The sequence below is a fragment of the Papaver somniferum genome, chromosome 3 (assembly GCF_003573695.1).
Source record: "Papaver somniferum cultivar HN1 chromosome 3, ASM357369v1, whole genome shotgun sequence".
In the NCBI taxonomy this organism is placed as follows: domain Eukaryota; kingdom Viridiplantae; phylum Streptophyta; class Magnoliopsida; order Ranunculales; family Papaveraceae; genus Papaver; species Papaver somniferum.
In genome coordinates, this window is record NC_039360.1 from 226547501 (window position 1) to 226573782 (window position 26282).

Genomic DNA, 26282 nt, shown 5'->3' on the forward strand with positions numbered 1-26282 from the left:
AGGAATTGAAGATGAAGAAGAAGAAAAAGAAAAAAAAGACCCGAAACAGAATTTTATAAACTATGGATTTGGAAGATATTTTTTCATAGAAAATGGGTGCGTGCGTGAGTTTTCCTGGCCGTAGGTTTCATAGTGGAAAAAATCTGAAAAATGGGTTTGTCTGTATGTTTCACTTTAGGATTACCAAGGGTCACTTTTAGGGCCCAGCCGCCCAGCACATGAAAAATTGTAGTGGACAGTTTTCAGCCGTGCCTTCTATGAAGAGAATTTTTGTTGCTGGACCGACCTCCTCTTTAATCCTACGGTCAACCCGTCCATAAAATGGACGGGACTCCTCTTGAATAGTCCCACATAAACTTCCAGAAACCCTCGTCGAATAGAAAATCGAAATCTTTGCCCGATAATCAAACACAGACTTAGTAAAATCAGACTTAGGATTTGTTAGGGCATGTTTTTCTCAATGCAGCTCTCCTCCTTAAATCATGAAGAGAGAAAGAGATCGAAAGGGTTAACTCTTTTGATTTCTTTTTTTTCCACTGTACCCATTTTTTTGTTTGAATGTCAATTGTTTTAGCATTGAGGAGGAGTTTCATTGGGTAGGTAAAGACTGAGTTATTTTAAACCTCAAATGTTGGAATCTTCTTTGTGGTTTCCGTCATAGCTTGTAAGAATATATTTGGCTTGTAAATTAGGGTTTCAGCATTGAATTTGGAATGTTCACACCTTCATTTTGAAATGTTCAAACCCATCAAATTGGAAGAAAAAAAAAAGATACTAAGTTATTTGCAAAAACAATCGCTTATCTCTACTTGTGAATGAAATTCAATTGATTTTATACAACCAACTGCAGGATTTTGCGTTCTGACCGTAGCTCGTTCAGCATATGATTGGAGGTTGTGCCGCGTGAAGAAAGCAAGGAATCAATCATAGAGGAAACTGCGAAGAATGAGGTAAATGCTGTTTCAAAGTCATGTCTAAGATAAAATAAGCAGCTGACTTATGATACATTTGATTGTTCCTTTATGTTATCTTCTTTAGATGGATAATGTTTGTTCCAATAATATTGCCAATCCTAGTCAGGGTTCAAAGTTTGCTGTATATATCTGTGACTTTAATTTGTTCCGATCATACTCATTCTCTATTTCTCTTGTCTGTGAAATTTCACTTGGGAATGCTTTCTGTTAAGAATCACCCTGTCATTGGAGAGATTTTAGATGGTAACTTATTGCCTGAAAACTCTTCAACATCGTCATCATCGTCCGCTTATATTATAGGACACAATACGGATCTTTCAAGCGAAATTCTATTGCGTCTACCACTGAAATCCCTCCTGGAGCTCAAATATGTATCAAAACAATGGCTCTCTCTCATCTCTCATCCCCATTTTGTTCAACGCCATTGCCTTCGGAACCGCCCTTCAATCAATGGTCTGCTCTTATTCAAACCTTCCTACGGTAAAAACCAAGAATTCGAGTTTATCTTTCTAGATGGAAAACATACTGAACCTGTCCCGATCCAAACTGTCGCATTTGTGAATGATCCTGCGGGCTTACGTATTGAACAGTCTTGCAATGGTCTTCTTTGTTGCAGTAGTTTTCAATCACACATCAGTAAACGCATATATTACATCTATAATCCAGCTACGAAGCATTACAGACCGATTCCTACATCTCAAATGATTTGTAGTGTTAGCTTAGCTTATGACCCCTTGAAATCACCTCACTACAAAGTTATATTCATTTGGAAAAATGATGCATATCATATGGAAATTTATTCTTCCGAAACAAAGAGTGTGCGTGTGTCGAACTGTCTGCTTCCTGCATCTAAGGTTATGTTCTATACTTCTGGTGTCTTTTGGAATGGGTCACTGCATTGGATTAGATTGAGGAATTCTTCCTGTTATTTCGATATTGATCGAGATGTACTGAAGGTAATGCCAATGCCACAAACCATAGATGGAAATAATGGACTCAGGGTCGAGTATTTTGGGGTGTGTAGAGGTCATATGCATCTTATCCAGATGTACGGTACAAGCATGACTCGTTTCGACATCTTTGAGATGCAGAGTGATTACAGTGGGTGGACTGTAAAGTATTGTATTGATCTCGAACCATTGACATATTTAAACCCGCAGCCAGTTCTGGATGAGTCGGTCTTTTCTGGGGAGTTCTTGTATCGTTGTAGATTCTCTGTATTACTTGTAAATGAAGAAGAAGATTCCCCATCATTGGTGTTACACGTACCAAATAAGATAGTCTCTTACGATATTAGGAAGAATGCGTTCAAAAAAATTCATGATCTATCACCAGTTGTCCAAGGAGATGGTATGAAAATCTTTCGATGGTATGATGTTTATCAGCACATCTCTACGCTCTCATGCATATGATTTCTTCCATTTTTCGTTGTTTAACTTTTACATGTATTTTGGATCAAGAAGTGTGATCTTTTATCTGGGTTGATATAATCATCTGTGTATATCTTCTGAAATGTCTTCTGATAATCGTCTGTATATATCTTCTGATATCATTTTTATTTTCCCTAAATTTTTTCTCAATGCAATTAAGAAAAGCGCTAGTGTTTGGTTTTTTTATTCTCTCTTGGACACTGAAAGGCTCCAGCATTGTACTGTTGGTGCTTTAAGAAAGTCTATCTGGTCTGGTCTTTCGCATTTAGTTTGCAAGCAAATTTAAATTTTTGTTGGCTTCCATTTGCAGAGGGCGCTTGTATGAGAAGATACTCAAAAGTCGCCACGGAGCTGGAATGCCAGTATAGCACAAACTGACAGTTAAGGTCCTTGATGCATAATCGCAGAGAAAGAGTTATGGTTGTTAACTCAAGAAAGGGATTGTTCGAAGCAGATCAAGATTGGCAAGGAGAGACTACTCTTATGCTGCATTGTGCTTGCTGATATTTGACTCGCCTCAACAGCAAGTCTCCCTGTTACCAGGATTCACTCGGCTTTGATGGACTCTTTTTGACCAACCATTTACATAGGCTTGGCAAGAAAGACCTCGGTAGTAGCTTTCATGGAGATAGCAGTTGTAAGCAAGAAAAATCCTCATGTCATGAGAGTGAGAATTTCGACTCATCATGCATAGATAAAAAAAAATGCAGTATGGCTCATGCTAGTGCACCAGAAGAAGAAATTGAACAACTTGTACTCGGCTATCAGGCTTACCTGAGCAACTCTAGTTTATTTCTTTTAGCTGTGTTGGTTAAGCAAGGAAGTTAATCAATCAATAAAAATGTTATTTCCTTGTGTTTCAGTTTAGCTCAGGGAAACATTGTAGATATTTATGGCAATCACACTGTTTACAGGATAAATTAGATTAACAGACACAGAGCTCACATGGATCTGAAAAGACAAAAACACCAGCCCAGACCTGTCCATGTCTTTGCCAGTTCTTCGTAATGTCAGCTCCTACTATATGTATTATATGTTGTTAAGACTCCCTCTTGGGGTTCTACCAGAAGCATACTCTAGTTGGAAGCAAAGAGACGAAACAAGTTCTGTATATGGTTAATGGCATCGTTCTCAGACCTATCAGTTACTAATATATTTGAAAAAACCTTACCATCTTCTTGAATGTCTTCAGGCAAAGCTTTAAAGAGCAGGTGTAGGAACAGTGGGAATGGGAGGAAGAGGAGGAATAGCAGGAAGAGAAACCGCAGGAGTAACACCACCAGTGGTTGGCCTGTACATTGCAGAAGCAGAAATGTCATGACTTAAAACACGTAAAGCGAAATGCAATGAAAAGAAGAGGAAAGGGATGAGTTTTAATGGGACAAAGAAACTAACAGGCCAACGAAAACTTTGAAAGCGTCATAGATCCCCCATTGTGCTCCAGTAAGAGTTCCAATCATGACAATACGGAGAGGAAGACCGCGAGTAAACAGACCCAGCATTCCCATTTTCTTCACAGCCTAAACAAAACAAAACTACATTAAAGGGCAAGAAACATAAGCAACTAGGCAGTCAAATAGATTTGCAAGATTGGCATGCAATTTTGCCCAAGAGAAGATGACTCACGTCGCCCACGGTGGCACCCTTAGCATTATTAAGGAATGACACAAGATTGTCTGCAGGATGAGAAACTATTGCACAGAGAACACCAGCAATGTAACCACCAGCGAAGCTAACACCCAGCTGCAATGATTTACTGCACTGTTCCTTTGGCTGAGGGATGGCATACTTGTACAGCATTTCGATGATTGTCTCAAAAGATGCGAATTTCATCATGGTATCTGCAAAATGGGTTCAATAAAAACAGCAAAACAGAAGAATTACAACACAAAGAAGAAACAAGAGCTTACATGGAATTTGACGTCCCCAAAGCGGAACAATCCCCTTATACAACCTGCAAATGTTTGACACAATTAGCACATATATCCGTGAATGAAAAGCGTAACAATGTACAATGTGAAGCAACATATATACATACCCAGCATAACCTTCGGATTTCACAAACTTGGGAAGACCATCAGACAACCCTCTAGCAAATCCAGGCTGCGTTTGAACCAGGACTTTAACGGCTTCAAAAGGGCAAAGAGCAACATCCGCAATAACCCGCCAGGTAAATTAATGTCTTGTACTTAGCTGCATTCTCAGGACCAGCAATGTCGGAGTAATATTTCTTAAAGAACTCGTAGAATCCGAATTTACAAGCTCCCTGTGCACTATAACCAAACAAAGTCGGCACCCAACCCCTAAAGAAACCTTTCATTCCCTGCTCTTTAAGCAAAACCCCGAAACCGCTCTGATACTTTGCAGGATCAATCTGCAGATACATTACAAATCTTAAATTTCTTTATGCAGTACAAATGATCGGATACACTGACGAATCCAACAAACAAATTATTAGATCCAATCATTAAGACACAATTAAAATGATTGTTGATACCTCGTACCTGCATGTTACATTTGACAAGATCTAAAGGTGTAACTGTCATATGAGTAAGACCACAACTAGCAATTCCACCAAATGTGCATGCAGCATAATACGTTGATGAATACATCTCTATTTTTCTTTTGCCCTTCTCATTTGGAATTGAGTTTCGTCTGCAAAACTCCATGGGATTCATGGTTTTGGTTATGAATTTTGTTGAAGGTGTAAAGAAAAGTTGGAATAAGAGATTGTTGAGATTTGTTTTCTATTGAAGAAAAATAAGACATTTTTTGTGTTTCTTTTTTCTTTTATTATGGGTTCTTGAGATGATTTTCAAGAACCAGTGGAAAAATGATGAATAGGAAGAGGAATCTTTTCTATTTATGTTTTTGACATTTGCAACATAAATATCTTTTCTAAGGCAGTAATAATAGCCCTACACTAATGTTTAAGATGGAAAAGTGGAGGAGTCCGGTAATTTGGTTAACACCCCTTGACCTTTGGATCTATGTCAAAGGTCAAGGGTATAAATGACCTTTGACATAAATCCTGCACAAGCCTGCCCATTCAATAGCATTTAGCCATTTATAACAGCTGAAACTTCAGCTATGGAGTTGGTGGCAGTTTTTAACCCACCAGACTACCAGAGATAACCCCCAAAACCTGACGGTGACAGAGATGATCTCTAGCAGTGATCCCTACCTGCAGTACCAGGATTACAAAAAGAGGCGCCATCACATCCAAAAAGAATATAACCTTCTCTAGGAGCAACCCATTTACCAGTTGACATTTTAACAGTTCTTGAACCAATTTTGAACGAAATGAGGAACTGCAAACCATACACCTCTGTAGCCACATCTTTATGAACTGCAGAATTCTAGCTTTGAGATTTACTTACACAAAGCCTTGCAATTTCAAGCTGCAATCATCCAAATCTCCTTAATAATGGGACTTTTGTGTTGAGCCAACTTCAAAATATCTTCAAAGCTTCTAGGATTCAGGAAACCAAAGATTCCTCCTAACCAGCTCCAAATTATTTCACTAAAGTTACAAAACCACAAAAGAGGAGGCACTGTGTCTTAATCCACGCCACAAATATAACATTTAGAATCTAACTCTAATCCTTTTGTCAGAGCATTATTTCATCATTAGCATAGACACCTTGCCGAATCTTCCAGAAATTACTTTCTATTTTAGGATGGAGAAAAGATTTCCAAATCTTTTTGGCCGACTCAAAAGAAGGCTCTCTAGTTATATAATGTTCTCCTCAGCAACAGCAATAAAAACTTGAACTTTTAAACTGTCACTCCGACTCTTCTATCTTTTTCACCACTTACTTGAGGAAGTTGGTCTATAGGATATGTTGCTGCAAATAACATATCCAACTCCACTTTGGGGACTAACTAATACTGGTGCTGAAGTAAATTTCTTTTTTCAAGTCTGAAAGGATGCTTGGCACTCCTGGTCCCAAACAAATTTGACTCTCTTTCTTGTCAATTTGGTCAATGGTGCTGCCAATCACGGAAAACCTTCAACAAAATCTTCAATAGTAGCCTGTCAAGCCTAGAAAACTTCGAATCTCAAACACGCTTCTTGATACCCATTTAGAACAGCCTCAATCTTGGTTGGATATGCCTGAACACCATTCTTAGTTATAAAATGACCCAAGAACTGCACCTCCAGAATCTAAAAGTCACATTTGCTTAGTCTGGCATACATCTGACGCTCTTATAATGTCTGCAGATTAAGCCGCAGATGTTCAACATGCTCCTCTTCAGTTTTAGAGTACACCAGAATGTCATCTATTAACACCACGATGAATCTGTCTAGGAAGGATCGAAATACACGATGCATTGGAGTCCATGAGAGCTGTTGGAACATTGCTGAGTCCGGAAGTCATCGCTCAAAATCCAAAGTATCTGTAGCACACTTGAAAGGCTGTCTTTCTTTCACCTGCTACCATCTCTGGAGCATAACTAAATAGCTCTTCAAACCTGTGGTCGTATTCAAAGACTGGCAGTCTTTCTTTCACCTGATCCAGGCACAAAAATTCTGCTACCTTTTCCATTCTTCCCGCTGGCAGGAAACATTTCTCGAGAAAAATGTCCTTGAAGCCATCCCAAATAAGATCTTCCCTATTCACTCTGGTTATTGTCACTATCCACCAATGATTAGCATTTTCCAGGAGGTAGTAGACACCTATCCTTGCACGAAACTGTTTTCAACTTCAAGGAAGTTCATCTTCTTCTCCACTCCCATGATCAAATGTTCAGTATTTAGAGGGTCTGTGAATCCTTAAAAGAAGTAGGATTGTACTTGCGGAAATTGTCAAACACCTTAGCATCATCAAGTGCGGGAGAATTAGAGGTTTCAGCCTAATCTCACGCATAGTCGCAATCATCCCACGAATTGCTTTAGTTAGCAACTGCATCTTGTCTCTGCCATTACCACTTCCCTTACCTCCACTAGCCATGTCCTATAAAGGATATACCAAACAGTTCAATAAATCATTTTGGCATGCAACTAATTCCACACAATTTCCATTAAGAGTCAAACAACCAGCACATAAGGTTTCAGCAAACAATTCAAGCAGCCGTTCCAAGCGATCGGTTGAAACAATCACATCAAGGAGAACACCAACGGATCCAAATGCTATGTCCTTTTAGCAGGTTATAGTGGACATATAAGGGGTGCAGTGCAGTCGCCAGACGATGGGTTTCTCTAAGTTCACAATGCTTCGTTACTGGATAGCAAACCATACACATACACATTCATTGTACTAAACTCCTTAAAAACATCATTCACTACTAACACTCTCTATATAATACATATGAAAAGACAACAAGGCACTAATGCATTCATTTGAGTACACTTCTTAATTTCCGTTGCGTCGTTCGAGGCATTCTGGATGAAGTCAATTATGAAAGATGTTATGAACTCGCAAGAAAGTGCGATGTATTCCACAAGTTCGACGGAACTCCAGTAGAGATAAAACGATCTCTGCAATCATTCACAACAGTTCACATCCCATTGAGTTCATGGTAACCAATCGTTATTCCTCGACATGGACGCTGCTACCATCAATGGGCTGAGACACAATTCTCTTGATGGGAATCATTACCCCTTCTATTCTTTGGAGTCATTACCCAATCTGTTATGTGGAACTATGTTCCAGCTAAGCGGAAGTCATGAGCTCATTTTCTTCCTCCAAATCATTTTTACAGACAAAACATTACAAGCAAAACCATAGCATGTTTGTCCATGCATAAAAGAGTAAATCCTTTCCGAAAGTTTATGGGTTTATACTGGGTACTGACGCATGTGCTAGCGGTAAAATATAGGAAACCTGGCCTATACATATTGCTGAAACATAGCGTCTAATCAGAGTAATAAAGAGCGCAACTTGAACCAGAGTAAGACATGTTTTAATAGACATTAAGCAAAATAGGTTCATAAAAGATGAGGAACACACTGGCTAACATTGTTATAGAAGAAACAAACACTAACGTTTAAAAATCATTCATAATAACCAAAACCCACATTAACCAATCAATTCCATGCTATTCAAACAGTTACGAAACAAAAGAATGAAAGATTCATTTGTAAAAATTAAACGAAATCAGGAGTTTGAATACTAACCAAGAAGAACATGAGTTAGCTGACCCTTACCTCCAAATTCGTGTGATGATCCACTAATTTTCATTTTCTTCTCCAAGTCAAGCTCCGATCTTTTACCTCTACACTAAGGCAACAAAACTAATAACACAAAGTAACAAAGCTTTTTTTTTTTTTTTTGAAGCATTGAGTGACAGAGCATATGAAAACGCACACCAAGATTTATTTTTATATTTTGACAAAAAAGGTTAATGTATTATAAGAAAAATAGGTGATTACATCAAGTCTCGCATCTTACAAAAGCTTTCCAAATGAAAGCACAGGATCAACCGAGACGTGCCTAAAAATATCGGAATTCGAACACCAAAGAATGATTGTGGTGATAACTACATAAACTAATTCATCTATAAGAACAACCCCTGCATCCAAAGACACCCTTGTTTCGCTCCTTCCATAATGTCTACACCAAGATTTACATCCAATACAACCAGAACCAGTTAACTAACTCAGGTAAATCCCAACCACAACAGAATTGGTAGAGAAACATAAGAATTATAGTGTTGGAGAAAATCATTAACTTTTGTGACGAATTTAAACTTTCAAGGAACTGTGCAGAGTATCCCATCTCCAAGACTCTTATCCAAAGGATACATGGTTGCACCTTCTACGTACTTCAAGTGTTCTTTAGCAGCCTTTCTAAGACCAGGAATCGACATGATCAAACCCTTGTGTTGTTTGTTGATGATTGAACATGATCTCAGAGGGTCGTCCCTCCCTGCTCCTATCCTACTGCTCAACATGCAGGGGAAAAGTCTTCAGTGTATACCAATATCATAAATCGATGTAATTTAACGGTGTTGAATCAACCCCAACCGAATAAATAATTACTACCATGATTGTGCTTGGTCTATTCTTCTTCTTCTTCTTTTTTTTTTGGTCTATTCGCTTGATGAGAAAACGGATATTCTCACTGAGAAAACATTAACGAAAGAAATAAAGGTTCTTGTTCTAATTTAACTACACTTTCATTACAATGGTTTAGGTTGCGACAAAAGAGACAAAATAATAGACAGTTATAATTCGACAATTACCTCAAGACTTTCTCCGCAGCGATTCTCGCAGCATTGATTGTACTTTGGCTTGGTAACCACTTCACTTCACGGTTAGGATCTGCTCGCATTGGAGAATGAATCTTGACAAGCTGCAGAGAAGAAAAACAAATAATGAACAAACGTGAGAAATTTATTCATGTAAAGGTAAACTAAGAAAGCTTTACCAGAGGCTTTAAGGAGTGTTTATTAGCACTTACTCCTAAACATTCCATCATCTGGTAGTACGCTCTACCCTGAAGAGGACTATGCCCATTTCGCGCTTCTGAGAAGTATCTAGTCCTGAAAGGATGCAAACTTAGTAATCATCCAAATTATTATTACTACTACCATCAAAAGCTTAAGCAAAACTAGGGAAATGTCCTTCACTCAGAAATATTATTTAAGTTCTACATCAGCTTTTTTGGTTACGGTGGGGGTCTTACCATTGTTCATAACCTGGGTCAACTGTAAAACCATACATATCGACAGAGTCACAAATAGATAACGCAAATTCCAGAGCCTTGAGTCCTGTTCCTTTTGCAGCTGAACCAAATGACGCTCCTAACAAGAGATACACAGGATTGTCTATTGGGATCTCCTGCAGATAAGAAATTATCAAAATCTCAAACCACGAGAATCTTCTTGATGTATATATTTTTTCAACTTTTTCCCTAGTTTAAAATAATCATCTGAGGAAAAAAAAAAGACTTTTCACACAGTTCTAAAATGACAACTCAGCTGACAGTCAACCAGAAAGACTTTGAATTCTCGATATCAGATTCATGATGGGAATTGAACTTCTGTTTCAACTAAAACATATAAAGTAATCATGACGATGCACATGTTTGACTAATTCAACTAGAATTAGTAACCAAGCCCATAAGTAAAGAAGTGATTGAACTTCCAAAAACAAATGGGTGATCGTTGGTAAAGGTATTATTTTGCAAGAAAACACATCCTTGTGGACAAACCAATGAAGCCATGTTAAGGTGCAACTCTAAGAGATGAATGAAATACACACCCGAATCATCTTGTTCATAATGTCATGAATTGTGGTTTTAACAAGCAAGACCTCCCTCCCAGACTCTGTAGAATATAAACCTTTAGCATGTTTCTTACAGAAGTCAGACGAGCATTAAAAGAAGTGAGTCATGCTCCTACCATATAATTCCACAACTTTATCGAGCGCTTTAGCAGACCCTCGATTAAGAAGGCGAAAGGTACTCTTCGTACCTACATACTCTGTATAGTTCTGCAGTGTGAAACTAATAAAATAAGATGCTAAATGAAAAAACTAAATATAAAGTACCAGTTCATCTAGAGAGAGAGAGAGAGAGAGAGAGAGAAATACCTGAATTGGTGCACCATTCTCTCTTATTACAGCATCATAACCATCTATCTCCTTCCCAAACTTCGTTTTCAAAAGATCTCCTGAATTGCCTATTACAGCACATCGACCAATCTGACGTGGAACAAATGGTGGCCTTTCAGGAAGTACAAGAGCAAGTTTCTCCATGCAGAGAGTCATATTCTTGCAATAGTGGCTGCAATTTCAAAACAAAGATATGCTAGATGAGTGTCATTACATTTATAACTAATTGCTTTAAATGGGTTTCCAAATATGTCACGTGTTAATAGTTTTAAACTCTCACACGGTTCACATTATTATTGTCATAGAGGTTCCAGATAGTAGAAACTTTGAAGTATCATCATTTTGACATGCATTTTGCGAACAAATTACGTCAATTGGCAAAAAAATTATCTACTTGCAGAACCATTAACTTACTCTTCGCCCTTATTAATTCTTTTCCACGCATAATCTCTCCTCTGTTCCTTTGGCAAGGAGTCCATAAACTCTTTAGTCAGTATAGTGGTGCTATTCCGTACCTGAGTAGTTTCAACCACAAACAACAAAAGAAAATCCATCATTTGCCAATCCACATCAATACTACCAACCACACATTTCTTAAGATGTAGATGTAAAAACTCCATTCATGAGTTCAAATAAGATGCGAACAACAATCTCACCTGTTCCCATTTAGCCACGGCTTCACAAAGATCAAACTCAAACGACAACTCTTCAAGTTTTCCTGTTTTGGGATCCCTCTGTTGACATATTGGATTTCAAGTGGAACTGTTAAACAAGTAGTATGTTGATCTTATTACAAGTTATTTGTGTAAATAATCTATCCATGACGATGTTAAATTTATCTAACGATATTTCTTTTGAGAAGGGTTTAAGGTTATCTATGGCATGTCACACTTTGATACCTTAATCTACTACTACATTATCTATTCATGCCCACCACCTAAGCCTCTACCTCCACCAGCAGCCTCTCCTAGTCCGCCACCTCCTAATCCTCCACAGTGTCCAAATACAATACAACAATTTTCAAACAATTTGAGAGCAGAAAAACTAACCCATTTAGGAACAGTATCTTTAGGAAAATCAATTGTAACTATACAATAATCTCTTTCACTTGAAGCTTGTAAACCTAACCCATTTGCCCTCTGCGCATGAAGAAACAAATTCAGTTGGATCAAAAAAAAATCAAAATCAAAATCCAAAATTGAATAAATGGGTTCTTCTAAAATGAACCCTAAAAACTCACCACACACTTCTGAAAACCATCCTTTAATTTTACCAATGCACTCAAATCTTCCTCAGAAACACTAATCCTATCATCTGCACATCAAAATTCCATCAAATCAGAGTAGAAGAGGGCATCAAATCAGATCTTTTAAGAGAAATCTTGAACAAGAAACTAATCAATTAGTGAGATTAGGTTCTTGGTTTTTACAGTGAAGTAGAACAGAGATCTGAGATGGTTTTAAAAAGAAAAGAAAAAAATGAGACTTACAGAAAGAGGAAGAAGAGCCAGTGATGTAGATGAAGATTGCAGAAAACCCAGAGATTGAAGCAACAATAAACCATAATCTTAATAGTTTCATCAACTTCATTGTTGAATTTCTAGAGTGAGTGAGAGCGAAGGAAACTTAATTTTTGTTTCTCCTCGTTTGGACTTCGAGTCATATTCATCCTTGACCAAATTCCAGGTTTACTAAAAACTCAAAGACGTTTTCATTATTATTAAATTAATAGAAGAAATTAGCACCTAGCCCGTCTAGCTCAGTTGGTAGAGCGCAAGGCTCTTAACCTTGTGGTCGTGGGTTCGAGCCCCACGGTGGGCGATGTAATTTTTTTTTTTTTTTTTTTTTAATTCTTTCTTTATTCGGTTTAAACTTGGGCGATAAAATTTGGTAGAGAGCAAGGCTCTTAACCTGCAATTTTTTTTTCTTTTTTTGGGTTTGAGTGCAAGAAAAACTATCGTGCTTAACCTGGGCGATGTAATTTGGTAGAGCGCAGGCTCTTAATCTGCGATTTCAGCTATCAGTTCGTTCATGATTTAGTGTAGCACGGATAAGGAGATAGCAAACTAATTGCTAAGGTTGTGAAGATAATTTAATTTTCGTCGGAAACTTAACTAAAATCTGATTCAAGGATCAAGATTTTAAGGTAATAAGATTGATAATCAAATTTGATAATAATATTAATAATAAAGATGTCTCTCAAAACAAGAAGGCAAAGCCTTTAAATAGGTTTTCAAGAACAGACTAAAAATAAATGAAAATCTAAACAAAATAGGAAAGAAAAAACTTGCAAGGCAAGTAAACTGAAACAGACGGATCGGATCAACAATTATAGTTGATACATAAGCAAGGGAGCAACAACCATTGTTGATACAGATAAAGATGTACTATATCAGTCCTCCCCTTCTTGAAAATAACTCGCCCTCGAGTTAATTAATGAGTAGAAAGGACTTCATTCTCTCTATGAAATGTAAATATTTCTTGCACGTTGAAGATATTAGAGATGTTCTAATTTGATGGAAGACCAATAACATATGCATTACCACTGATTTTCTTCAAAATCTTGAATGGCCCATATTTCTTCATCTTGGTCTTGTTGTAAGTACCAGTAGGAAATGTTTCTTTTCTGAGATGAATCATAACCAATTCTCCTTCATCGAAAGTCTTAAGTCTTCTATGTTGATTTGCATCTTCCTTGTACTTTTTATTAGAATCTGTAAGCTTTGGCTTTACTTCTTGATGTATATATGAGTGAAGCTATCTCAACAAAGTTATCTGCCTTAGCATTTGAGTTACGCAGCTTGGGAAGCACCACCAAATCCAAAATATGATTAGGAACTTTAGAATAAACAATCTCAAAAGGTGTCTTACCTGTGGATCGATTGACTGAAGTGTTATAAGAAAATTCCATATTTGGAAGGAGATTATCCCATTGCTTCTCTTTTCCTCCAATAACCTTGGCTCTAATCATATTTCCTAAAGATCGATTGACCACTTCAGTTTGTCCATCTGTTTGAGGGTGAGCAGTTGTACTATACTGAAGTTTATTTCCCAAACACATCCATAAAGACTTCCAAAAGTAACTCAAAAACTTAATGTCTCAATCAAAAGTAATTGTCTTAGGAATTCCATGCAAACGTACTACTTCTTTGAAAAATAAATAAGCATCATTTGAGGCATCTGTTGTTTTCTTGCATGCTATGAAGTGATCCATTTTTGAGTAACGATCAACAACCACCATAATAGAATCATTCCTCCTGGAAGTACGTGGTAAACCAAGCACAAAGTCCATGTTAATATCCACCCAAGGAGCATCAGGAATTGGAAGTGGAGTATATAATCCTATATTTTGAATGTTCCCTTTAGACTGCTGGCAAACCATGCATTTTTGTACGTACTTCTGAACGTCTTGTTTAATTGAAGGCCAAAAATAACGTTTCTCAACCAAAGCAATGGTTTATCACGTCCAAAATGTCCTCACTGACCACTTCCATGTAATTCTTGGATCAAATGAAGACGTAAAGAACATTGTGGTATACATAAACGATTTACTTTAAAAAGAAAACCATCTTGAATAGGATAATCACCAACACTGCATGTTGAAGAACCACACTTTTTCCAAAGTTTACGAAATTCTTTGTCTTCACTATACAGATCTTTTAAGAAATCAAAAGCTAAACTCTCATGTTTGAGAGTAACAAGAAGATGAGCTCTTCTACTTAAAGCATCAACAACTTGATTAAGTTTTCCAATCTGATGTTTAATAGAAAATGTGTACTGATTGATAGTTGATAACCACCTATCATGCATTCTATTGACCTTTGTTGAAGTTTTCAAAAATTAAGAGCCTGATTATCAGTATTGATAACAAACTCACTGTGAATAAGATAAGGATGCCAGTTCTTAAGAGCTTGAACAAGAGAAATTAATTCTAATTCATAAGTAAACCACTTCTTCCTTGTATCTGAATTCTTTTCACTATAGTATGCAATTGGATTCCTTCTTGTGATAATACAACACCTATACCAACAATAGAGGCATCACAGTCTATCCCAGCCTTAGTATACCTTCTTGGTATGGGAAACCTATATGGTATAGTAACTCTGTTTAAAGCTCTACAGTCTATACACATACGATGTCCACCATCTTTCTTGTCTACCAAAAAGGCTGGGATAGCAAATGGACTTTTGCTTAGGCTAATTAAACCTTTTTGTAACAAATCATCAACCTGACCTTGTAATATTTCATGCTCCTTAGAGCAACTGCAGTCGTACGACCAAAACAAAAGACCAAAAACCAAAAAAAAAAAAACAAGTTTTGGGTTTACTCTGTGATGCTACGCTACGGTAGTGGAGTATATTTGATCGAGCGCAAATATAACGTTCGTTTGCCGAGGGGTGTAGGTACTATGCACGCTTTAATGGGGCGTATATAAACATTACGCCCGTTGTGGAGCGTAGACATAACGAACGCCCGTTGTGAGGCGGGTGTATAATTAAAGCCCCACAAATAAACAGAACTAATACATACGCCCGATGGGGCGAGAGTAATACATACGCCTGTAGTCAGGCGGACATTATAGGTTCGCATACTGCTTGAGATCATCAAATAAGCTATTGTCTATAGTCTGTCCCACTAAGATGATGAATCAAATAATCATCACATTTAGATACATGATTAAACCCAGGATTAGGGTAAATAAATTGTTGTTGCAGAGATCTATCCATTTCCTTCTTTTTTCGGAGCTTCAAAACCTTTCTATGAGAATTCGAATGTTTTGCCTGAATAAATGTAGGGCTAGAAGCCGATCTGTATTCCGGTACTAATCTGCCGGACTTGTACCGAACCCCACAAGAATTACACAACGTTTTGGGTCCCAAAGGTCCAATCCTACACTGTGGTGTTTTATCCGTTGCACAATGCAGACATTTGCGACCATCTCCAACAACATTTCAGAAATTAATGCGTTAAATTTTTTTTCTTTCTTTCGGTTTCGGTTTACTCAGAGACACTGAAGAAAATTGGAGAACAATTTTGGGGCGGCCTTATACTTTACGCCTGAATGGGGCGTGTATATTCCCTTCGTCTTAATGGGGCGATCATTATATGCTCGCTTGTCATCAGGCGTACATTCTACCAAGGCTTAGTCAGGCGTACTTTATATCAATGCCTAATTGAAGCGTTCATTATATACACGTCTCACAGATGGAACGAGGAATATACATCTACTTCAACTGAAACGTAACTTAAAAGCTCGCTTATTAACAAACGAACTTTTAAACCTCGCTCGACCAAATTTGGTTTGGGTCCGGGTTCCAGACCAAATATACTCTGATATTTGGTTTTAGTCTAGTTTTTACTCTTTAGTACGTTCGACTGTGATTGGTTTATGGACCAAATTTTGGGCTTTAATCGTCCACTGTGGTTGCTCTTAGGACCTAACCTATAATGAGGCTGATTAGGAATAGATGCTCCAGAGACAAAATCTATTTGATGTTGTAAATCTCTCAGTGGAGGTAAATTAGTGGGTAACTCATCAAGAAATAAGTCATTAAAAGAAGATAATAAAGGTTGTACCTTGTCTGGAATTTCCACCATTGGCTTAATAACTTCATGAAAACTCAGAGAATGAGTTTGTTGTAAAGAATGAACAATGGTAGCAACTAACGCATTGGTGTTCTTGTCTATTGGCTCTATGAGTAAAATAGAAGATTGGAAAGGCCATAAAAGTTTAGTAAACCATTCATGAACAAAAGTTATAAGTATTCTCATAGCAATTATGAACAATACGAATGTCATATTGCCATGATCTTCCCACTAATAAGCTTACTACATTCATGTTAATAACATCACATAAAGCACAATCTAAATATACATGGAAAGAAAACTTTACTAAACATTGATGAGTGATTTGCTGAGTGGAAGAGCTGTTTATCCAACCAACTGAATACGGTTTTGGATGAAGAGTAAGAGGTAAACCAAGTTTCTCAACTAGTTTTGCAGAAACATAGGTTTCAGTACTTCCACTGTCAATGATCATGTTGCAAAGCTTCTCTTAATGGTACAATGAGACTTGAAAATATGATGTCTTTTTTTAAGACATGGTTCAGTGATTAATACTGGTCGAATTATCCCAAGAAAATCTGCATCATAAGTCTCATGTTCTTGTAAATAAGTAAATTCATCATCTCCTAATGCATCTTCTTCTTTTGTTTCATCTTGAGTTTCATTAATGTAAGCATGAAACTTACGACAATCACTAGAAGTATGACAGTTTGGTTGCACTTTTTATATCTATCCCCTCGAAACTTTGAATAAGGGTTAAAAGGTTTGGTTAAGGGAGCAAATTGTTGTTGATACTTATTACTTGTAGTAGTGTGAGCAACATCTCGATGTTGAGTATCCTGAGGTGACTTAACAGATGGAATATGCATCATTGGAGAAGTTTCAGAAGGTAGAGATGGTTGGCTGGAAAGATTGGTGCTTGCGGTTGCTGATAAGATGGACCATAACTTCGTTCATGTGGAACAACAACGATTGTTGATCCCTTGTCTCCTTGGTTACCATAATAAGAATTATATGGTCTGACAGCTTTATTAAAATTTTAATAACGAGCTTGACGTGGAGTTGCTTGTCTGGAAGTATTGAGTACATGCCTTTCGACCTTAATAGCTTGTTGTATTGCTTCAACCATTGTAAACACTGATTGTGTCATCCCTTGTTGAATTAAGTTGTTCAAACAGTCTACAAAACGTGCAACTAATTCCTCTTCAGTTTCATTCAATTGATTACGAGCAACTAAACCATAGAATTCAGATACATATTCTTCAACCAATCTAGCTCCTTGTCGACAATCTTGGTAAAAAAATTTCCTCTTAATAAACCTCTCATTCGGTTTCAGGTACGTATAGGAGGTTTGTGATACTTACTTCGATCTTCAAAGAGTGTTTCCCACCAAGCTGCAGCTCCACCTTTTAGGGTCTGTTTGGCAGCTTGGATATGAAAAACGCTATCCAGGTTAGGGTATTCCTTGGTTTATCCAAGACTACCATGGAAATGGTTATTTTAAATGGTGTTTGTTTTCCACATTGGGTTAACGTAGTATGTTGTTTGTCAACAAACTTGTGTACAAGCTAAATTATTTAATTAAAAGATAAATAAAAAAATAAACCATATAAATTTATGGAGTTTAAGAAAAATTTAAATAAAAAAAGTAGTTATAAAAATAACTGTCTAACTTAGGAAATGATTAAGGCATTCCGGGTTTTACATGGAATAACAAAACCCCACCTTTTTAGCCTCCTAAAATCTAGGTAGGATACACTGTTCTTATGACATGGAATAAACACCTACACAAACACAATATACAGTTATTTAAGGGATAACGCAACCTAGGTTAGGATATCAAAGCTGCCAAATACGACCTTAGTTTATAAGCTACCCGTTTCACTTTAGAAGAGTCAGGGACGTCTATGAAGCTGAAAAAAGAGTCTACTTCATAAAACCAGTCCAGTAATTCCTCAATTTGTAAACCACCATGAAAATTAGGTATATCAGCCTTTAACTTGTATCCTAGTAGATTTCCATAAGGATTCATATTAGACTTCAATCTTTTATCATCTATCCACTTTTGTGCTTCGATTTCCTCTGCTTTGTCATCTTCATCACTATTGATAATCACATCAACAAGTTTTTTTTTTGAATAAAACCATCCAATGGTTCTTTGTGTTGAAGATGATGTGAAACAGGCTCAGGAATAGAAGTATTCTGAACAAAAGAATTTTCCTTAACTTTATTTGTTTCATCATCTTTAGTTTCTTTTGTTTTCTTTTCTTTGTCTTCTGTGTCATCAGTTAAACCAGGAATGTCTTTATCTTCGAATCCTGCTTGTTTCCATAATTTGAGTATGCATTCTTCTTGAACTCCTAACTTTGTCTCTAGAGAAATTTTAGTTGCATCAATCTTGCCTTCAGGTTTGGTCTCAAGAGAAGTAGTAGAAGTTTTAATCTCCTTGATGGCTGTATAAAGTGGTTTCACGAGTTCTTCAAAATCATGTTTTTCCATTGAAAATTTTCCAAAGAAGTAAACTAAACATTGATGAAAATTTAGGGTTTTGAGTGTTGCGGAAGCGGTGTAAGGATCTGTTCTTAGATAAAAATATAAAAACTCTGTATCTGATACCAACTAGTGTAGCAAATATAAGTAGATAGCAAACTAATTACTAAGGTTGTGAAGATAATTTAAGTTTCGTCAGAAACTTAACTAAAATCTAATTCAAATATCAAGATTTTAAGGTTATAAGATTGATAATCAAATTTGATAATAATATTAAAAATAAATATGTCTCTCAAAACAAGAAGGCAAAGTCTTTAAATTGGTTCTCAAGAACCGACTAAACAGAAAAGAAAAGGAAATCTAAACAAACTAGGAAACAAAATACTTGCAAGGAAAGTAAAATGAAACAGACAGATATCATCAACTGTTATAGTTGATACGTTCGCAAAGGATCAATAATTATAGTTGATACAGAAGCAAGGGATCAACAACCATTGTTGATACACATAAAGATGTACTACATCATGATTATATGGATCAAGCTATTAGTTATGGTTTTTATCTGAAGAGACAAATCGTTATAAAAATAAACATTCAGTGTATAGGTAAAACAAAGAACATTGGGGGATAGTTAAACTAATTAAGGAATATAAATATTACCCCCATCCAATATTATCTGATAAGGGGTGTTTTCTGGGGATGAAAAATACCAAAATACTATTTGGATTAATTAAAAACATTATGAAAAGACTATACGACCCTTCCCATAAAATAAAAATCTAAAACTTAAAATCAAAAAACCAAACCATATCCCCCATTCATCGATCTGTTCTGACACTCTTGGTAGTTAGGGTTTTGAAAAAAATAAATTCTTAATCGTTTTTCTTCATCGCCGATTCAAAAATATCTTCGTTGGTTACCTGAATCTATAACCATGCCTCCGCGAAAGAAACCCAATCTGAAATCGAAATCAAAATCCGTAGCTCAACAAAAACAAGAACATCATATTGCTCTTGAGAAAGAAGAATGGGATTCAGACCAACAAGTTTGGTCTCAAGAGAAGTAAGTGACTCTGAAATGTTTTATAAGTCTCTCAATCGATTTAAAACAATGGATTTAGGTTAGAATCGCGAACCCTAATTCAAACAGTAGAGTTACAGCCGATTCAGGCATGGATTTTTGTATGAATACAATGCCGGTAAAAGTTTCGGGCATTGTATTTAGTATGAGTACAACGTTGTTATAGGGTCCCAGCATTGATTTTAATATGAATACCACACCGGCTAATATTTCAATATTCACCTGAAACTGCATGTATGGTTCCGTCATTAATTTTAGGTTGAATATCATGTCGGGAATTGTTATTTAGTTTATAGGAAAAAATTAGAAATTTTAATACTGTTGGTATTGTCGTCATTTCAATATCAATGCCAGAACTAGTTTTCGGCGTAGTTGAGCATTTGATAGACAATGCCAGATTATATGAAAAAAACTACAGAAAACTCCTTAATTATTTCTTGTTTTGTATGCCGGCATAGTTTCTTAATATATATATATATATTTCAATGTCATTTCCAGGTACCGGTATGGTTCTTATATCGTTAAAGACTGTCGTCACATATGATTCAATACCGTTATTTAGCGTTTCCATGCCGTCACATATGATTCAATAACGTTTATCAGCGTTCTTCTTCTTCCGGTGATAGTTTCTTTGTCCAAACTTCTTCCTCAAGTTGGGCGATCATTCTCTTCTTGATATCCCATTTGTGGGTTCAAAGAAAGCATGACAAGTTTTTATCACATTTTTACATATATGATATGTACATAGGAAATTTTGTGCATACGGGAAGACCTAGGATATTTCATTCATTAATGAGTCATCCTTATCGGTTATGATGACCCTCGGAAGATGATTTTCCTGGAAGAGTAAATTGTCGTAATGCCTAATTATAATTACAATCCTTATTGTTTTCCATTAAACACCAAGCATATGTGAATGATACCTTGTCTGATGTTTACCCCACGATATTGAACAACAACATATTGTATTTGTTTTTCTTGTAGGTGCAATCCATCGTAAGAACACCACAACATGTATGAGCCAATTGTGCAATCAAAGGATGCGAAATGAATATTTGAAGGGGCTTCTTGTCCGGCCCTCTTTTAATGATACACGTGTAGTTGTGATCCCAGGCTATATATCTTCTAAAATTCTTGCATATCCGTCCTACCTTCCCATTCCACCCTTCTAATAGTTGCTTGTGCGCTATAAATTGTACTTATAGAAGAAACATTCGTCGAATCTTTTTCCTTGAAGCCTCTGAGAATTTGTCTTGGTTTAATACATTCTTTTTTCAATCTCTTCACATCCTCCATTTCATGAGGTTTTAGCTTCGCAACTAATGTGTGGCCAACAAAACTTTTCGGTTCCTCGTGGTTATGGCGGCCAAACAACATCGCACATTTCCACTCATTGTTCCTCAAATTGAATACAATCTTAAAGGGGAAATTATCCTTCCTCGTATGCATCTTGTATACCTTGTTAGTTTTCTTTGGATATACATAACCCTTTCTCTTGTGGTTATTCTTCTTCTTGTACGACCCACTTCTATCGCAAACCATCTCGAACCAAATATCTGAACCTTGGGTATTCCGCACTAACACACACATGTTCTTAATAGCCGTCTTTTTAACCCAATTAATTGCTTCATGTTTAGATGTTATTCCCTACATAAGTACAACCACCGGAGATTATAAGGTTCATTATAAGCAATTCCTAAGTCATGAAATTCAAAATACTAGGTGAAAAATATTCTTCGGCAACATACCAGAGGAATTTTATAGTATTCCGACGTATCCCAACCAAGCACTCTTGCATTTGTTAGATCAATATATGTAACAATCTAAAGAAAAAATGAAAAAATAAAATAAATTAGTTCAAAAAACAAAAAAAAAACTATTCGAACTGTACCGAAACTGAAGAACAAATTTGAAATGCTTCCCGCATTATAATTTCATTGGAAATCAGCACCGGAAACAAGTGTGCCGGCATTCTCATTAAGTAAGATTCAACACCGGTACGGAGTGTCGGTGTGGTCGATAATTAATAAACCACGTCGATATCTAACTCTCGAAGTCACTAATTCATGTATGTTTTTTTGGGATACCGACATGGTAACATTAGTATTGAACCACGTTGGTAGCATATTCCGTAGAATATTTTGTGGTACGTAAAAAGTAATTTTTTTACCGGCATGGTTTTTCTTTGTTGCATACAATATGTCGGCATGCATTTCAAAATGGGGGATATTAATTACTAGTCGGCATGGCTGTAGTATGAATACAATGCCGGTACTGGTTTTGCCGACATCGTATTTATATTATGTCCATGCTGCCACCGAGCTTTTTCAGCAGCAAAAATGGTGAATACAAAGAAAAAAATCAAATTTTCAAACACAATAGCACTTGTACTTGAGTATTAGAAGTGATTGTATGTTGAACTTATTTACTTTCTTGGGTTGGTTCTTCAAGAAACTCTCCATGCTCATAAAAATCATCATTCAAGGGTGTTGGTTCCACAAGTAATTGCAATTGAAAAATTGCGGATGTCACTGTGGTACATTGGTAAAGTCGTTGGGTGATGATACCAGCGATCTGAGTTCGAAACTCGCCAGCATCGGAGTAGAAGATTTTTTCTCTTTCTTTTCCTAGCTACCTGGGCTTGTAAGTAGTAAATCTCTTTGAGGTTTAAACTTTAATATAATCTTTGGGATTTAAACCCAATTTTTTTCAATTGTGAATTGTTGTCATTAGCAGAAGATTCAAGATATACTCATTGTTGTAGTTCAGCTAAAGATTCACAACAATTCTCTCTTCACTATCATCCACCATTTTCACCAAAAAAACTTTCTCTCAATTTTTTTCCCTCCTTCTACTCTCACCTCACCCAAATAATGATACACACTAATCATTTACCAAATAATCTTATATATTACATAATTATAATTAATCATTAAACCTGATTAGTGAATGGTAGATTACGAATTAGTTAAAATACACAGATAAGGGATGACCCTGATTTGATATTTAAATCCTGTTTTTGTCCTTTTTTTCTATCCCCAATTACAGCTGTTTAACTATCTCCCAATCATGCGTTCAAAAGAAATGGCTAACCTCTGATGCTGATATAGTCCTTGTAGCTTGTAGCCAGAGGAGAGTGTAAAGAAATTACTTTGAATTTTATTTTATAAGGGGAATGCTAGACCGCTAATAGATTCCACTGATATTCTAAAAAAAAAAAATTATATAATGACAAAGATCAAACGAAGTCCTTGATAATCAACCGTGGTCCTGCCACAATCTCTTAATATAAATCATTTCGCTTGAAGTCCCATGTACATATAAATATTCGCACAATTGAAGAAAGGTCCTGCTCCATCCAAAGGTAATTTATACCAAAAACTAGAATATAACCCGTGTCGTAACGGCACGGCTCGATAATAAGTAATTTCGTATATTGTGGTCTTGATTCACGTACGTAGTTCATCGTATTTTTTTTTAATTGTCATGTGCTTAACCGAGTTTATCTTAACATTAAAATGATCAACCAAGTTTTATACCTTATTCTGCTACACGTTTAATGGAGCTAAGAAATTAACATGGTATGTATGTTATTATTCACCAAAACCCTCCACCACCGCAAACTGTATGACACCATTTTTTTTCTTCACTACCACCCTGTGGCAGAGTCAAGAATTGACTAACCTGGCTCTACCCCCTTAAAATTCTAATAACTACACAAAGATCTTTAATTTTATCCTATAAATAACATCCTTTGACTATCTATTTTTAGGGTTTAGTCCTCCAAGTTTATATGTTTCTTTTGAAAAAAAAAAGTAGCCCCTTCAATGTCAAATTCTGACTCTGCCACTATCACCACCGCTGCCATCCACCCCTTGTAGGTTGTTGGACGTAATTCTAATTTTCAATCACAAATGACATGTATAAGGTTTAAACTGAACAAAAGGTCGTCAATTTATTTGTTTCATTATATTTTTTTTCCGTGTAATATTCTCTTTTATATTACGATCAATTTTATGTTAACATTAGAAAAAATGATTTATACTATATAGTACCAAAGATAACAGGGATACCATTTGGGTGACCCAACAATCATGAACATTTCGTCCTATATGATAGGATATTATCCCTGAAATATTACGGTATATGCCTTTATCAATCATGATAAATACAACCAACCACATCTTTCACAATACAATGTTATTTGTATGTGCAACAAGACAAACCTAATATTGTCCACCACTATTCACCAGCACCCTCCGCCACTACTTCTTTCACCACCACCACCACTACCACCATCATAGGGGGAGCCAGGATTATGAGAAAGAGGGAGCAAAAATTCTTGGCAAGTTGCATACCGGTGCAAAATGGACTTTTGGCCCACTTTATGATAAAAAGGACCAAAAATAATTACAATTGGGTTTGGTTCCGCGCCTGACCACCACTATGTTTCCGCCTCCACCACTTTATAAGAACCGCCACCGTTTCCACCACCGCCACAAATTTTTATTGATATTATTTTTATTTTATTAAAATTATTTATTAAATTAATCAAGAAGACATTTATAATTAAAAAATTGATAATCATTTATATTAACAATTAGTGAAACATTAATTAATTAATTAACCACTTTCATAATGAGAAAAAATAATAGATCATTTATTATGAGTAATTAGTGAAATACTAATTAATAAAGCACTTATAGTATTTAAGTTGAACAAACTACTACCATAGATTTATCTTCTCTTAGACAAATCTCGGCTTCTCTTTATCTTGCCTAACTTATCCAAGCTTTGTTTTGTATTTAAGACTAGCTTTCGGCACGGGCATAATTTCATTTGGATATTAAATTTAGTATTTTTATTAATTATCGAGTTTACTTGTCATTATAAAAGTGAAAGAAAAATCAATAGATATTTTTATTATTCAGTCCACTAATCTTTTATCATGTACTCATATATGATTCCTTCCAATATGTTTGATAGTTTAACATTCCCCCAAATAATGCCTCTTCCCGAGCCGTATCCTACCAGAATTATTTTTTACATAATCTTCCACAAAAAACCAACGATATTTCATATGTTCTATAATTTGCAAAGACAAAAAAAAAAACACTATCAATCATTTGAAACGGTATTTCCCTTCTGCATCTCCCTTATTAGCGACCCCGTAAAACCAAAACATCGAACTATGTAGGTGTTGATGGTGGTTTTTAGTTTGGGGTTAAAATCTAAAACCTTATATCTGACATGACGTCACTAGGACCACTAGCGCATTTATTGAATCATTCAACATGCATACGTAAGAATTACCAGGGTATCTTTTTTTTACATATATATGTGTCATGTTCCACGTTAGAACCCTTAGTATTGACCGACATCACCTTCGTACACCAAACCCTAAATTATTATACCACCGTGCCGATGGTAAACCATGCCAGCCGCGTCTCCGCGCCAAGGCATGCCAACCATGCCAGCCGCATGTGCCAATGGCATGCTGTGCCAGCCACATCTCCGCGCCAAGGCATGCCAACCATGCCAGCCGCACAACCGTGTCACCACGCCTCCGTGCCAACCATGCCAGCCGCGCCGCCGTGCCAGCCACATCTCCGCGCCAAGTCATGCCAACCATGCCAGCCGCACCACTGTGCAAATGGCAAACCATGCCAGCCATGTCTCCGCGCCAAAGCATGCCAACCATGCCAGCCGCACCACCGTGCCAATGGCAAGCCGTGCCATCCACATCTCCGCGCCAAGGCATGTCAACCATGCCAGCCGCACCACTGTGCCAATGGCACACCATGCCAGCCACGTCTCCGCGCCAAGGCATGCCAACCATCCCAGCCGCACCACCGTGCCAATGGCAAACCATGCCAGCCACGTCTCCGCGCCAAAGCATGCCAACCGTGCCAGTCTCGCCACCATGCCAATGGCAAACCATGCCAGCCACGTCTCCGCGTCAAGGCATGCCAACCATGCCAGCCGCATCACATGTGCCAATGGAATGCCGTGCCAGCCACTCCTTCGCGCCAAGGCATGCCAACCATGCCAGCTGCGCCACCGTCCCAATGGCAAACCATGTCAGCCACGATTCCATGCCAAAGACATGATACATGCCGCTGGCTGCCAAAACAAAGGGTTGTAACAATCAACGGCCACCCTTCCATATGAGATGCATATCTTA

The 26282-nt window shown here is 36.9% G+C and overlaps 2 protein-coding genes, 1 non-coding gene and 1 pseudogene across 4 annotated transcripts; 2 read left to right on the top strand and 2 right to left on the bottom strand.

The window, feature by feature from the left end:
- The first annotated feature begins 892 nt into the window (after positions 1-892).
- Positions 893-3266, top strand: LOC113358828 (F-box protein At5g07610-like). Its single transcript, XM_026602533.1, has 3 exons — positions 893-950; positions 1187-2343; positions 2715-3266. Coding segments are annotated over exons 2-3 (669 nt in total). The 5' UTR covers positions 893-950; positions 1187-1675; the 3' UTR covers positions 2716-3266.
- LOC113358827 lies at positions 3139-5231 on the bottom strand (annotated as a pseudogene).
- A 3503-nt stretch (positions 5232-8734) lies between these two features.
- LOC113358829 (sialyltransferase-like protein 2) lies at positions 8735-12629 on the bottom strand. 2 transcript variants are annotated; one of them, XM_026602534.1, is made up of 12 exons: positions 12454-12624; positions 12205-12278; positions 12014-12103; positions 11621-11698; positions 11379-11479; positions 10944-11136; positions 10754-10844; positions 10614-10678; positions 10036-10190; positions 9811-9892; positions 9593-9702; positions 8735-9290 (listed from the first exon to the last, which is right to left on the bottom strand). In XM_026602534.1, exons 1-12 carry the CDS (start codon positions 12551-12553, stop codon positions 9101-9103), a joined length of 1329 nt encoding a protein of 442 aa, XP_026458319.1. In that variant the 5' UTR covers positions 12554-12624; the 3' UTR covers positions 8735-9100. The 2 variants fall into 2 exon arrangements, with proteins under 2 accessions (XP_026458319.1, XP_026458320.1); XM_026602535.1 differs by lacking the exon at positions 8735-9290 and adding an exon at positions 9304-9471 and having other exon boundaries at positions 12454-12629.
- An 82-nt stretch (positions 12630-12711) lies between these two features.
- On the top strand, positions 12712-12784 carry TRNAK-CUU. The gene has a single exon. It is a non-coding gene; the product is annotated as a tRNA-Lys (tRNA).
- Positions 12785-26282: the final 13498 nt, after the last annotated feature.